We start from the raw sequence: 15,972 nt of genomic DNA, 5'->3' as shown, positions 1-15,972 counted from the left end.
GTTATGGTTGAAGAGTTATGATACGATTATTAAATAGGTTGGGTTCAGGTTAAGGTATTTAGTTGAATACCCCTATCTCGACACGACATGAATCCTACATGAATCTGACACACTAACCCAAATTGACACCCCTAGTTAGGACTGAGTCAAAAAAAAAAAAAAAAAAAACGTAGCCATTAAGGTGAAGCACCAATTAAGCATTATGTAATTTCAACAACTTGTGTGTCTATCTCGTTGCGAGTCAACATGAGAGATTCATTGGATGCTATAGAGGGTGCTTGCCATTGTTTGGAATTGAAAACTCTCTCGGAACCAGTTACATAAAATGTGGATGGCATGAGAAGTGTAATTTGAATTTGATCCATGAAATTCTTGACTGCACTTGAGAATCTGTTCATACAAGCCATAAACTAAACATATGAGGATAAATACACATATAGTAAAGACGAACCACACAAAGGGAGGGAAAAGGATCAAAAGCAGCAAGTCAGACACAAAAGCTGCAGAAATAAGACCCCTTTGAAGATAGGAAGATATCTTGGGTGGTTGGAAGTCAGTAGCTTGCTACTACCAATGCCCTAGTACATGTACAATCATCTATTGTTAAGAGCAACATGATTGCACCAACTTAGATGATAAACAAAGTGTGCTTGGGATGAAACAACACGGGACGAGGTAGTCAAAACCCATCCCAGCCTATCCCCGCCTCTCGTCCCTTCAAAGTAGGGAAAATTCATACAGGATAAAACAGGGTAAGTTTGACCGAGTGGGGCATAGAATTTTTGTCATCCCTAAAATTTTGAAATGCTTTTCTATTTTTGAAGATAAAAAATAAAATAAAAGTGCTTTGTAGCTAAACTAGCACTTTTAGGTGTTTCCAACTAAAATGTCTAGGATTCAAATCTACCCTCTCTCACCTATCAAATTATCAAAGAAGAAAATAGAAGAATAAAAAGAACTAATGCAAAATATTGTCGTGAAAATTTTCAATAAATGGTGTAAAAGTCTGGAAAAGGTTTCTCTTCAAACTCCTCCTATATCATTTTATTGGATGTAAATTTTGAAAATTTAACCATTGGATTGCATGTTCTTATGATATCCTCAATGCTTGTAAATTGTAGGATTCTAAATGGAAAAGGAACGTAACCAAAGTTTTATAATCCAATCCTTTCCAATTTTTAACCATGGTCACCTCAAGGCCTAGGCCTAAGGCCCCACTAGACAAAAAAAAAAAAAAAAACCCTTAAAATAGTTGTGCACTTTTTTTTAGTAGTGATGCTAAGGATAACACAAATTTTACTATAGGATTACAAATTGACTTGTCATCGATCATAAAAAAGAAATTTAAACATTCATTAATTAGGTTGTTGAAGTTTATAGATCATAGTCATTGTCATATCATATTGTGAACACTTTGTAATAATTTAATGCGTTTTCCCTTTTCATTTTTATCAAGACTTCCAAAATACGATAGCAATAGCAACATAACCCAATTGAAACCCTAAAATGTTAAAAAAAAAATGTTTCAAATGCATTAAAATTTATGGTTCAACCATGATATTCAATTCTTTATATGAAATTAACATTAGTTAAGTTGGTATTATTCATCAAAATGTGTATTTAATGTATCGAGTTAACCTTGATTTGATTAGTATTAAATAATTTTATTGTATTAATATTCTCATATAAAATGCTCTACATGATTTTATTTTTATTTTTTTTGCATTAGGCCCCAAATTATGTTGGGCAGCCCATGTTTTAACTAAATTTGAGACCTGATATTTAAATTTTAAAAAATCTACGTAAACCAAACAAACAAAATAAATGAATAATGAATTTTTTTTAATGCACGTGTCTCATATGAGTCGCATCTAGCGCAATAATAGTTGCACTAAATTCACTATGAAGCTTGCTTGCTAGGAAGAAAGATTTATGATTTCAAAACCTGAAACAGGCCATACCTGTAATACCCCGCATCTTATTATTATTTTTTTGAGGTTATTACTTTTTCTTTTAAGTATAGTTGATGGGTCATAAGTATTCTTTTGTTAGTAGCTGCGGTCTACTGCCCACTAAACCCAAATCTTTGATACGTTAATTACAGGGTAGAAAGAGAGATAAATCAGGGTTTCATCACTAAGGAGGCTAGGAAGTGTGTTTTTCCTTGGAGTTTAGAAGTTAGAACACATATTGAAGAGGAAATTGTTTAGGGGCATAAGGTTTGGCTACGAAATCAATGTGAGAACCCCATCTCAATATTTCTATACTGTTTATAAATCTTGAGATATATTTATGGTTTTGGCAGCGTGGTAAGATTCAGTTATGTCTACTATATTGACTAATTGATTACAATGGAAAGATGGTTATATATATGAGCATTATTCATGTAAAGATCCGATTGTAATACTCTTAAGTTATGGTACTTTTGTATTTTAGATTGATTACTTGTTGAAATTGAGGACCTTGGGTGTAACAAAGGATTATATATATTAGATTAATTCCTAAAAGTGAGTACACGATTTCATTGAATTGCCTACAGATTTCATTTGAATATAGATTTCATGATTATAAATTTTAATCCTAAAGGTGGCCATGTTTTCTATGGGAATATTAATTTAAGTTCTAGGGTATTTCGGCTGCTACGCTACAAGAAACATGACTTGTTTCAACCCACTTTTTTCAAGGGTTCACTGAAAATGGTTGAAACAAACGCTAACAAACTGGTGCGCTAATTAAAATATGACTAATCTTGTTACAATAGTTATCAAAACCCTTGAAATAAACTAAAAAACTAAAATCCTGCATAATTGCTGCCTCCAAATTTTTACATTTTTGAACGAAATTCTAACGCAACCCTTAATAAAAGATATCCAAATGTTTCAACCTTCGAAATAAAGTCTCTCTCTCCCTCAAACTCAGAATTCAGAAAACCAATTTTCGAATAAAGTCTTTGCTCACTCTCTTAGAAAATTCTCTCTCTCTCTCTCTCTCTCTCTCTCTCTCTCTCTCACTTTCAAAAACTTTCATGGAGTCCAACAACAAGAAAAACACAAAGACCGTCAAATTCCTCTGCAGATATGGCGAGAAAATCCTCCCTCGCTACACCGAAGGCACTCTTCGTTACGCCGGTGGCCTGACACGTGTCCTCGCTGTCGATCACTCTATTTCTTTCATAGGTTTTTGTGCTCTTCCATTTTCAGATTCGATTTTTGTGAATTTGTTTGGTTTTTTGTGAATAATTAATCAAAATTTTTTTGTTGTTGTTGTTGTTGCTGAGTTGATGGTGAAGCTCGGAGAGTTCTGTGGCTCATCGGTGGATCTTCAGTGTCAATTGCCGACCGGCGACTTGGAAACCCTAATTTCGATCACGTGCGATGATATGTTGAGGCGCGATGGTTGGCGATCCTATCTCCGACGACGACCTGCCATTGATAGTCAGAGCTTTTTCCTCCGCCATTTCGTCCGATTACAGGTCTCTCTCTCTCTCTCTCTCTCTCTGTTTGTTTCCCGAGAAAAAAAAATTGAATTTGGAAATTACCAATAGAACTTTGCAAAGAATTTTTTGTTATTCTCTCTCTCATTCTCTCCATTGATATTTCTCTTCCTTGCCAATAATATAATTTGGGGCTAGGGTTTGGATACTTTGGAAATGGAATTACTTACCAGTCCTTTGGAATCTGAAGTATGGTTTGAACATATTATATTGAAGAAATGCTTAAAATGGAGTTGGTAAGTGTTAATGGTGTAGTATTTTGCTAATATCAATTTAAGTGTGGGTTGGATCTATGATGTTTTTTTGTTTTGCTGTGTTTTTTAATTTTAGGTTTCCTATGGAAACGAGCATTGGTTTATCAATAGTATCAATTTAATTTTTACTTGGTTTGGGTCATTGCAATTCAATGCTTTGTTCAGCTTCTTTACATTGCAGAGATTTTTTACACTCATTTTGTTTATAAAACGTACTAGAGCTTATGAAGTTTATAAATTCATTTTCAAGTTATGTAGCTTGGAATTGGCAATCTATTTTTCCCATATATTTGTTATTGTTCTATTCCAATGATTACAGAGCCTGCATTCTTTTTTCTTTTTGATAAGATGTTTATGTCTGACTTGAAAGTATTAACTCGGTGTAGTTATGGCATGGTGTCAATGCATCATATTGATGCATTATAAACTTGTAAAACTTCCTGTAGTGCTAGAAAATTCACCATTTGAGTATGTGGGTAACAGGAATAAGACATTCCATCTGAGTTAAAATTGTACATTTAGAGAAGTCTCAAAAAATGCCTAGTTGTAAAGGTCTTTATTTTGTAATTGCATTGAGTGGTTCACAGAGATGTTAAGCCTGGGAACTTCATCTTCTCTTGGAAGCTAAATAAAGGCTATCTCATTGATTTCAATCTTGCCATGGTTGAGATGCTTATCCTGCTAGTGCTGCCATACTAAAGTGAATATTTAAAGCAATCATTTCACTGAATTAAAAGTTAAAACATCAAAATAATCTGATGGTGTCTCTGTCTTCATTTTTCTTTTTCACAGGATTTGCAAAGCAAGTACACTATTGGAAGTAAGCTCTGCCATTTTAATCCTTATAAGTTGTCCTACATGATTCTTTGTCCACTGTATGAGTAATTTCTCTTGTTGGCTACTTAGTTATGTTCTTGAGTTCCACTGTATGAGTCAGCTTATATCTTCTTAAATGACTATATTTTATTGCTATTTTGTTCCTTGGTTAACTGTGCTGTTAGTTACACTCAGTTATCATAAATATTTAGTTTCTTCGAAATTTCTCTCCTTAATTGGCCAATTCATGCATCTGTGCAGGTAAATCAAAATCAAGTTATAATGTTTCTATTAATCATGTTCCTCTCCCTCATTCAAATTCTGCTCCATCAATTAAAGATGATAAACTTGTGAATAATTTGGATGATGTAAGTTATTATCAGACTCTGTTCATTACCTTAGAAATTGGTGAGTGTCTCTAAAACCATAAATCCAAAACCTTGAACCAAGACAATGTTACACATGGATAATGAAAACTTTGATTACAGTGTTTTTAATGAATTTACTGCTATGTGGCCATTATGATATTCCCTAGTACTGCTGGATTGTAAGCTGACAGGTAGAGAAGAAGGGCCTTGTTGCATGCATGGGATGATAACATTGAAGTATTACTTATATATAAAAAAGAATCATTTGAAGTTACAGAGTGAATGTCATTTAGTACCATAGATACTGTAGATTGTTTTGGTAAATGGTTGATAAAATTTTTTTTGAATAGTGAAATTCCTTGTAGCATATGTAGAAGAATCACAATTTATCATCCCTTACTAGAATATTTGTAGGAAAATTTAAAATAAAAAAGCTGACATCTTCATGTTTTGATATGCAGGATTAGGGAATTTAGTGAATGGGCCCAATGTCTTGTACTTGATTAGCTTTGTACCCTCAGATAACAATGAGATATTTGACATCATGAATCTCCTTGAAGATAGACTTTAACATGTAAATGGTGCCGTAGTCTTAGCAACCATCAAACTGTTTCTGCAGCTGACTTTGTCCATGGCTAATGTTCATCAGTAGGTGCTTATCAAAGCCTTTCTTCTTCATACTTTTAATTCAAACTGTTGAGAAACTATGTAGTATATCTAAATTACAATAGAGTTCCTTGGATTTGCATAATGATGGATTTGCTATCTTAAATAAAAAAATAACTCTTGGCTATTACTATTAGTCTGGACAGCCCTCATTTCAATGAGGTTTAGACCACCCGGTATATGTTAAGCCATTGAAACACAATTCTACTTTATTTATCATTACAGACATGATTTTATGGGCAGGTAATCTTGATTACATTGTTACACCTTCTTTGATGCATGTCATCTTGGAAAAAATTGACTCCATCTTGTAACACTTGAGTTATTTTCTTGTGGTTAGCTTTTCTCTAATAAGAACTTTTACTGTTATTAGGTATATGAACGTATTAAAGCCCCTCTCTTAACACTAGTGAGTTCAGGAAGTCCAGAACAATCATATGCAGTTTTAAGCCACCTGCATCTCTTGGTGATGCGTGCACCATATATATTTTCCTTAGATTACAAACACTTCTATTGCCAGTACAATGAGCCATCTTATGTAAAAAAATTGAAGCTTGAAATGTTAACTGCAGTGGCCAACAAGAGTAACACATATGAAATTGGTAAGCACACAGCATCTCAATTTCATTTCTTAGGGTCTTAAACCAAAAAGGATTGGGAAAATCTGTGTACTATCATATTTGGTGACCCAGTCTTTGGTCACAGGTGCTGTTATTCTTTGTTAGCTTTCATGTATCACTGATGCATGACCACCTTGAGTCTCTTTCAGTGACGGAATTATGTGAATATGCTGCAAATGTTGATATTCCTATTGCAAGAGAGTCAATTCGGGCTGTTGGGAAAATAGCACTGCAGCAATATGATGTGAATGCAATTGTTGATAGGCTTCTTCAGTTTCTGGAGATGGAAAAGGACTATGTGACTGCTGAAGCTCTGATGAGTTGTTATATTGTAAATCTAATATGCTAGTGTGGTGCCTTTAATTCCTGCAAAACGTATGTTCATTGCTTAACTATATCTTAACAAGTTGATTGCACATTCCGAGTTCTTCTGTGCAGGTGCTTGTCAAAGATCTGCTAAGGAAATATCCACAATGGAGTCAGGATTGCATTGCAGTAGTTGGGAATATCAGCAGCAAAAGTGTTCAAGAACCTAAGGCCAAGGCAGCTCTGATATGGATGTTGGGGGAATATTCATAGGAAATGAATGATGCTCCTTATATATTGGAGGGTTTAATTGAAAATTGGGATGAAGAACATTCAGCTGAGGTAATTAAGCTGCTTTCTCTACATAGTGTTCTTGTGATGCCTTGGCTATGGGCTTCTCATCCTTTATATACACTTCTTTGTGATTTTTAATTTTTTAGGGGATCTGATTTCTTAAAAAAAAACAAATTTGGGGATCTGATTTACTTGTCAAAAGTTGTTCTCTTGTGAAAAGTAGGTTATTCAAAACAAATAGGCCAGTTTAATATCCCTGGGATCTTACTTATCAAAAATATCCCTGGGATCTTCAAATGTGTCATAGCAATGTAATTGTAGGCTCATATGCTATGAGTTCAGTCATCTATTCCACTCCACATGTTGAGCTGTGTTCTGGATTAAATGCAAAAAATATTGGAACACATTGACATGATTTTTATTTTTTTCATTGGTAAGTCACACAAGCACCCGGTGGGTGTTGAACCCACAAACTTACCCTCCACCAAACACTTGCAAAGGGAGGAGGTGCCAGTTGAGCTAGAGCTCATTGGCAACATTATTTATTTCATTATCAATTGAGATACCTTAATTCCAAAAAATCACCCCTTCCCACTGTATATGTAAGTGCTCTTTATTGGCAGTGATCACATTTGGCTTGTCTACAATGGATTAGGGTGAGGTTCAAATTGACTGATCCACATAATTTTGCATCCTTCCTACATGTTTACTGATAAGGAGCACCGGGGGCCTTTTGAGTTTTCAGACGAACTTGGAAATCTATCTATTGGGGCAGAATCTGCAGCAGGTACTGTTGTTCCAGCTCACAGAGTTGAGGCAAATGACAGGGATCTGCTTTTAAGTACTTCAGAGAAGGAGGAAATTAGAGGTCTTAGTAACAATGGATCTGCATATAATGCTCCTTCATATGATGGTTCAGCTGTATCTGCTGCATCACAGACATTATCAGAGTTGACCATTTTAAACCCCAGTGTACCAAGGCTTGCTCCACAATCTAGCTTGGCAATTGATGATCTCCTTGGATTAGGTCTACCAGAAATCCCTTCATCTGCACCTGCTCCTTCACCTCCTCTTTTGAAGCTTAATTTAAAAGCTGTTCTAGATCCAGGCACTTTTCAGCAAAATGGCGCCAACTGCCAATATCATTATCACAGGTTTACTCAAATTATGGCATTACTTTGATAATTATTGATGCTCCTTTTTCACTTTGTAACAAATGTTATGTTAGTGTGTAATTGTAGCAATATATAAATAAATAAATATATATATATATTTTTTTTTTGTGCATGATTGTGGTTTTTTTTTTTAATAAAATAAAATCTTATTTTGAGGGTCAAGAGACCCCTTAAATAACCTTATTTATCAAGGGTTGTAATATAAATCTTTTAAACCTTGGTTAAAAGATTATTTAAGGGTCTCTTGACCCTCAAAATAAGATTAGAACACTTGTTTTGAGGGCCACGAAGGCCTTCAAAATTTCATTTTCGACGGTATATATTTCAAAGGTTATCAAGGGTTAATTGGACTCTTGAAATAATTATTTTCAAGGTTTTTTAATACTTTTTTTAAGGGATTTTGACCCTTGAAAAAAGTCAGATTTGTTGTAGTATGAGATTTGACCCAATGCAAGGAAACATAATTGTCCCCTGGGTATATGGCTTGCACATTGCCCACTGTGCATGTCTAGAACAAGTGATTTTTTTTGCCATCATGTTTTCTTTCGGATATGTATATATTAAGTCCTATTAGATTTGCCACGTTTTCTTTGATTATATATATTAGGTTGGATTAACGTTTCTTTGGTTATATATATTAGGATGGTTTAACGTTTTGTTTGGGGTTTTATATTAAATCCTAGGTCAATGATATTTTGGCTACTACCTTCCTCATGACAATATGAGTTTCGATTAATGCAAGAGAATGTTATTGGTTAGAGAAACTTTATTTTAGTGTTAAAAGTGTTATTAGTTCAGCAAAGTATAATTTTAGCGAGTCAGTTTGTGTAATTCGATAAGCTTTATATTTTTGCAGAGGATATTAAGTAATTTCTATGGTTGAATATAGGTTCTATTTAAGGGTGTATTGAGACTATTTGGAGGGTGTTTCAGGTAGACTTTCAGAGTGATTCAAGTGCTGTAAGTAATTATGCATAATATGCACAATTTTGTACATTAGGTTCGTAGATGTCAAAGGTTTTCAAAAGTTATGTTTTAAGCTTACGTTTACTAAAGTCTATCAAAACTATTTTTATATCATTGAAAGAGAAACTTCAATCTTTAAATAATGTTTTAAAGAGAAACTTTGAATTCTAAATAACGTTTTGAACGTCTGAGATGAAATCTAAACTAAACTATTTTCATAAAATAATTGAGTTTCAAAGTAGGTTTTCTAAAAAGGTTCTTATTCTTTAAATTTATTAAAACCAAGTGATTTCAAAGTCATATTCCTATTCTCCAAATGATATTTAAAATGTTTCTTTTAGCAAATTGAATTTTCAGATTTACTCAAGAATTGTAAAATATTTATATAAACTCCTCAGTTCCTATTTTTTCCCTAAGAGAGTGAAGTATTTGATTTATGTTTCAATTTGATATTTTGATATTCGATATGCCTTTATTGTTGGAATAATTTTTAATAATAAGAAAATTATTCTATTTTGTATAAACTTTGCTTTTTGTGATATGAGACTAAAAAGAAGTGTTTTTAGAATTGATCAGGTATATGTGTAAGCCCTCTCACAGGGTTGTATCTGAGAATAAGTGTTGATTCCTCACTAGCAGGAGTTAGATGTTGGTATCCGCTCAAAATATTGTATGTGAGAATATGTGATACGTGTATATGTGACACTGTACTCTAATCAATCATATGTATGTGCTTTTGAATGATTTTAAGTTGTGATTACATATGTATTAAGTGATTCTTTATATGTTTTAGAATAATTATATTTGATATCATTGAATGAGTTTGTGAAAAATCAAAATACTCGTGCTTTGCTTGACTCTATCCTGTTGTGTATTGTGTATAATTGTTTACTGGATGTGTAGCTCACTCCATCAATTACAATTTTCAGATTAAAGTTTAGTTGGGGAACAGAACTTTTGGATTACTTCATAAAGCACAAGGTAGAGCGTGAGAGTTTTTAGGCGATGTCAATAATACTTGAAGTCTTAAAGGATTATTAGTTATTTTTATTCCGCTTTAGATTTCACAGTATTTTGGAGATTATTCTAAATTGTGGATTTTAGTATGGTAAAAGATTTATTAAGAGCATTGTTTATTTGGAGTTTTATTGAATTATGTTTAAATTAATTATGTTTATTGAGTTATGTAAGATCAATGAGTTAGTCATGCATCTAAATTCATGTTCCATATATTTGGGTTGTGACAGTACCTGCTTGAAAAATGTGGATTGAAAGTTTTGCAGCCATTTATTTATAGTTGTATGAGAATATTAATTCGCGGTAGAGACACCATTTTGGAAGAGTGATGATGGGATTGAAACTAGATTTGGCCAGCGAAAGAGAGGGAGTGACCATACTCATAAATCATGGTTGTCTTAAACAAACCCAGTTAACTTTGTTGAGCTAGTTCAGCAACGTGGGTTTTGTTCTGCATATTATTTTGGGCTTGTTATTGTACTAATTTTGCAGCTTGAATGACTGACTTTTTGGTGTTCTGCATGTAAATCCATCAGACCTAGTTTTGAAATTACTTGATTGTAATAAGAATACATTTGAATTTTTTGGACCCATCACTATATGATTTGGGCCCAATCCAAGTGTTGGTCATTTTTCTTTTTAGAAAGAATCCAAATAACTTCTTTATTTAAGGCCAGTTTTCTCTTTTTAGGGTCATGATAAAGTAAAATGTCAATAGATTGCGTATTCAAATCCATGTGTTTTTATCAACAATCTCTTTAAGTAATTGCGTTTGAGGATTTGAGGCCAAATTAAACACAATAACAACTTTCCAAAAACAAAACTTTCCAGAAATATTTTTGAATGAAAACGATAAATATCATTAAACCAAAAAGAAAATACAAAATCTCAAAACTCAGCAGCACCTAGCAGCAAAGCTACAAAGAAAGTTCAGCCCACAAAAAAGGACTATGCAGTCCTAGAACCCTAATGGCTGATACCATACACAAACAAGGTCAATCTCCAACCAGCACCGAGCCTACCAACTTGACTCCTTAACTACAATTTATCTCAAAGCTTACAGATGAAGACCAAGATAAGTTAAGCAGCTGAAGAACCCACTCGACATGGATTCATAACGAATCACAAAGCTCTCTGTATCCACCCAGCATCATTCAAGATGGCTTTAGCCAACTGCTACTTCGAGACAAATTCTATTATTCCTTTGCCTCTAAATGTGATACCATATTTTAAATCTATCTATAAGAGAGAAATTTATTTTGTACAGCTGATATACCATGCTTCCTGCTCACATAAGGATGAACCTGTAAATAGAGTCAACCATAGACCATAGTATATAAGTACTAGTATACCAAATGTACTTAATTAGAAACATGTGATCTCTCTAGACATTATTTACCGACCCCAGCACATGTTTCTCCATCATGTTGGGAGTAGGCATTGAGGATCCATTGGATGCTTGGGAAGGTGCTGTCCAGATTGATTGGAAACTCTGTCGAAACCAATCACATAATCTGTGGAAATTCTGTTGAAACCAATCACATAAACTGTGGAATGCCTTAGAAGTGGGCTGCCACATTGGTTCAAGAATTTCTTGACAGCGTTGGAGAATCTCTATGCGTGATCGATAAAGTAACAATACCATAATAGATGCACATATAGTGAAGATGAACCACCCAAAAGGAGGAGCAAGCATCAACAAAATTAAGTCACAGGCAAGAAGTCCAGAAATGAGAAACACGCCCCTGAAGAAGGGGAGATGGATTCTGTTGAAATTCGGTAGTATGGTCACTGCCATTGATATAGTGAAGATACATACATCTATTATTAAGAGCAACATGATTGCACCATGTATGTCGAATAGAGATACATCTGGGCTTTGATACTTCCATCCAAGAAAGGTAAGCAGAGATCCAAGCATAAAGCCAAAAACAGCAAGCCATTTGGTGTATGAATGGAGTTCTTGCTCATTTCTAAAAATAGAATACAGATTGCTTCAGAATACATACATGATACACCATACAGTTTAAAATGAAATTAAATCAACCTATGTCACAGTGCATTTGCAATTTTGTCATGTATTAAGACAGTGAAGATACTAATTGTCTCAATTTTCAACAAAGTTGGACTTGGATTGGACTAACTAGATATTTGTCTTATGCTTAAAAATGCAGCTAACTTATCTCGTAATTGTACCAGAAGTAGTGAAGTGAATTACATATTCCTAACTAATATTGGGGTGATGTTACCTTCAATCATGAGTTGCATTCAATTCATGCATTAATTTTTCATTTAATTTAATTTTTGACTTAAAAGTTTAAAATTTATTAGTAGTTAAGTTAAATTCATGAAAACTAAGATTTGTTGGATGCTTGGATTGACAATATAGATAAAATAATCAGAAACTCAAAGAATCAACAAAGTTACAAACTTTTGAAGGGTTGACCCTCAAAGAATCATCCATAATTTGATTAATCCCAAATTTTAACTATTTCCCAGCTAAGAAAACAAAAATCTTTTACGAGATCAAAGATTTTCCTTCAATTCTTATCCTCAACTTCTTGGAAGCCTAAACAGAAGTTTACACAGAGAGATAATTTTGGATGAGAGCCAGCTGCACTGCTCTTCGTGAATCTATCAGAGGGGTTGAAGTGTGGTGTGGGATTTTGAAGAGAGAACAGTTTGGGAATGGACAATAAAGAGAGTGGAATGAGGAAGAGACTAGTCTTGAACTTGAAAAAAATGAGTCCAGACAAAAATGGGTGCGCGGAAGACACGTTGAAACAGAGAGAGAGAGAGAGAGAGAGAGAGAGAGAGAGGAAAATCTATATAACCCAAGAGTTAAAATATTCTCTCACCTTAAAATAGAAAATGCTTTGAGAGGGGTATCAAATCTATAAAAACAAAAAACAAAAAAATTGGGGACAGTATTTTATTTTCTATAATATTTTTTATAAATATTAATATAGTTTGTTGTCTTGTGGTTGGAGAGTAGCCTCATTTTATCTGTATCGACTACGATGACTAGTCACTCCAATTTTTTTTTTTAAAATTAATACAATTTTTATTATGAAACATTCACAATATGAAAATACAGATGTCGTGAACTAAAAAAAAATCCAAAGATTATAAACTCCAAAGGCTCAAATTTTAGAAAATAAAAATATGATGCCAAAAATAGAAATGATGGAAAACAAAAATGAAAGAACAGAGGTAAAAGACAGAATAAATCAAATAAATAAATAATGTCCATAATCTTTATTGGCACCTTAAATAAAAGTTTTCATGTCTATCATCTTTATTGGCCCTTAAACTAAAAGTTTCCATAAAAGAGAAAGACAGAGAGCGGAGTCGGGTTGTATTGGGTAAAAGTAAAACCCAAATACTACACCGAACACAAAATGACATGGTAGAAAGTTCGGACAGTAAAATTTAGACAGACCAATATATATGTAAAAATTCAAACAAATCCAAACCAAAAAAAGACTCAGATAATTTTTTTCGTTATCTGAAATCGATGCATTGAACAGGTCCTAATGTCCTACAGACACAAACAAAAGATTAAAGATGGATTCTATATTTAGTGCCACAATCTTCTTGGCTATACAGCTTAAAAAACCTTCCCACCAAACTGTACTTGAATATGCAAGATAAATGGAACATTAATTGAAGGCACATAAGCAGTTGTTAATTACTAAAGCACCAAAGTAAGTAAATGATTAAGGCACGTAAGCAATGCATATGTAAGTAAAGCACCAAAAAGTTCTTGTTTAACCTTGGTCTGTTAGCACAAAAATGGACTTGAGCTATGAGTAGAATTCATGACAAACTTAGAACAAAAAACTAAAGAAAAGAGATAGCTATTTACCCATCGGGGCGAAGATCGGCGAAGTTGTTCATGTCCATTCTTCTAAGGGGAAATGAAGTTGTAGCACTTTGGAGCTCTTTTCTCTCTGTGTTTTGTTCTTATTGCTTATGCAGAGTATCTGGAAATGGCACTCATTTATAGAGAACAGAGTTGAAGTGTGGAATATATTAATGTATCTTTTTTTGCTAAAAAAAAAGATATATTAATGTATCTTTAGACTTTAGAGACTTTCTTTAAAGTAACAAACACTGGTGGCAATTTGGCAAAGCCAATGATACGGACCGAATTGATCGGCTTGGCCGAATTTTTGAATGATTCGGCTAAGGGAACTTACGTTACTAATGTCAACTAGTCAGAACTCAGAAGAAGAAAGCTAGATAAAGTACTCGTCAAAAGAAAGGACCCACTTAATAAACATTACCTATTCAGTATTCACATTAGAACAGCAAGGGTCGATTGTCTAACGGCATTAACTTGTAAGTCTCTCTTTCTCTCTCTATATATCACTTTTTTTTTTTTTAATAATTCAAAAGTTATAACAATGTGAGATTTGAATCCTAGTTGTCTTAAATCTTAATAAAGAAAGTCATATTATATTACTGAGATACAAAACTCTTAATACATTAGTTTTATAATTGAATAATTTTGATTTATTGGTCAGTTTGTACCTCTCTCTCTCTTTTTTTTTTTTGGTTATGTTTTTAAGCATAACAGCGTATGCAACTTACATCAGTGAGTAAGCTAATCCATTCTTTGTTGTTGGGAAGCAATCATTAAATCTCAATAAGAGCATTAGCATTTATGTATTTAAACACCCAAATTTGAGTGTCTATACCTAAATTTTTTTTATAAGAACTCACCATAGCAAGTTTTAGGGGGTTATGTTTCTCGAACAAAAAAAGAAAAAAGAAAAGGAAAGAAAGGTTTTAGGGGGTTATTTATTCACATGCTCTCTCTCTCTCTCTCTCTCCTTGCCACCACATCCTCCAAGGTATATATCGACGGTCATGGCAATGGTTTTGGTCAATGATTTTGAATTTGGATTTGGGTTGGCAGATTTGGGTTTTGGTTGATTTTGTGATTACTAGGTCGTGCAATGGTGGGTTCCAATATGTGTGGTGGCAGATGGCAGCGGTGAGTCGGTTTGGTGTGGTTGTGAGTTGTGATGGTGGTGGTGGAAGTGGGTTGCGGTTCCAATTTGGTTTGGATTGGTTTGTTTTGTTTTTTGTTTTTTGTGTTTTGTCTTTTTAATTTGGGTTTCTAGGTATGGGTTTGTGTTTTCATTGGTTGTTGATGGTTGTGGTGGTGGTAGATTCCCAGTGGTGGTGGGCTGTGGGGGTGATGGCTTCCGTGATTGGGTATTTTTATTTTTTGCTATGGGGTTTGATTTTGGGATGGGTATTGATTGTAGTGGAGGTAGCTAGTTTGAACTGTGGGTGAAGAGAGAAAAAGATCGAGAGGAAGAGAGAGAAATTGCTATGGATGAAGAGGGAGATGACGAGGAAGAGAGATAAAGAGAGTAAAATAAATAAAAAATTGAATAGTATTGAATGTGATGTGAAAAATAATAAATAGGATGTTATGTGAGTTGTTAAATGATGTTTTAAAGTAGATTAAGGAACTTTTAGGTGTTAAAATAAATTTTTTTTTTTTTGGCAAACCCAACTTTGAATGTTCTAAGATATCTTTGTTTGTTTTTATCTTCTATTTTTTGGCTAAGTGGCAGCTTTACTAATTTTCTTTGATTTCAAGCAAATGTCACCTATATATTCTAAAGTACACCATCTGATCAATTTATCAAATAGGAGCATGAACTCAAGAATCACAAAATTTTCCCGATGAAAATGGCAACAATATCTCAATTAAGAATTGGTTCTTTCTTTTTTCTTTGAATGTATCCCAAGGCATTGCCTTACTAAAGTACAAACGTTAAACTAAGTTATAACTTAAGTGATTGTATTTCTAAATAGCAAAAGCATATGTATGTGACATTCAAATACAGTTTGGGTTTAGTGTTCCAACCTCCGGTGCACTGAACTTGTTTGGATATGAACACATCCAAAATTTGTTATTTGTCTGTATTATGTCGGTTCTAGTAAATTAGAGTACTAGACCCAAGTTTTGTCAAT

At 33.6% G+C, this 15,972-nt stretch overlaps 1 protein-coding gene across 1 annotated transcript; it reads left to right on the top strand.

Moving 5' to 3' along the window:
• Positions 1-7,516: 7,516 nt before the first annotated feature.
• On the top strand, positions 7,517-8,054 carry LOC142631068 (beta-adaptin-like protein A). Its single transcript, XM_075805139.1, has one exon. The coding sequence runs from the start codon at positions 7,520-7,522 to the stop codon at positions 7,997-7,999; it is 480 nt and encodes a 159-aa protein (XP_075661254.1). The 5' UTR covers positions 7,517-7,519; the 3' UTR covers positions 8,000-8,054.
• Positions 8,055-15,972: the final 7,918 nt, after the last annotated feature.

Source organism: Castanea sativa, chromosome 4, assembly GCF_040712315.1.
Source record: "Castanea sativa cultivar Marrone di Chiusa Pesio chromosome 4, ASM4071231v1".
Taxonomy (NCBI): Eukaryota; Viridiplantae; Streptophyta; class Magnoliopsida; order Fagales; family Fagaceae; genus Castanea; species Castanea sativa.
This window is presented reverse-complemented; position numbering and strand designations above follow the sequence as displayed.

Coding starts and splice junctions, on each gene's coding strand:
- LOC142631068 (XM_075805139.1), top strand. CDS start 7,520: ATGTTTACTGATAAGGAGCACCGGGGGCCTTTTGAGTTTTCAGACGAA.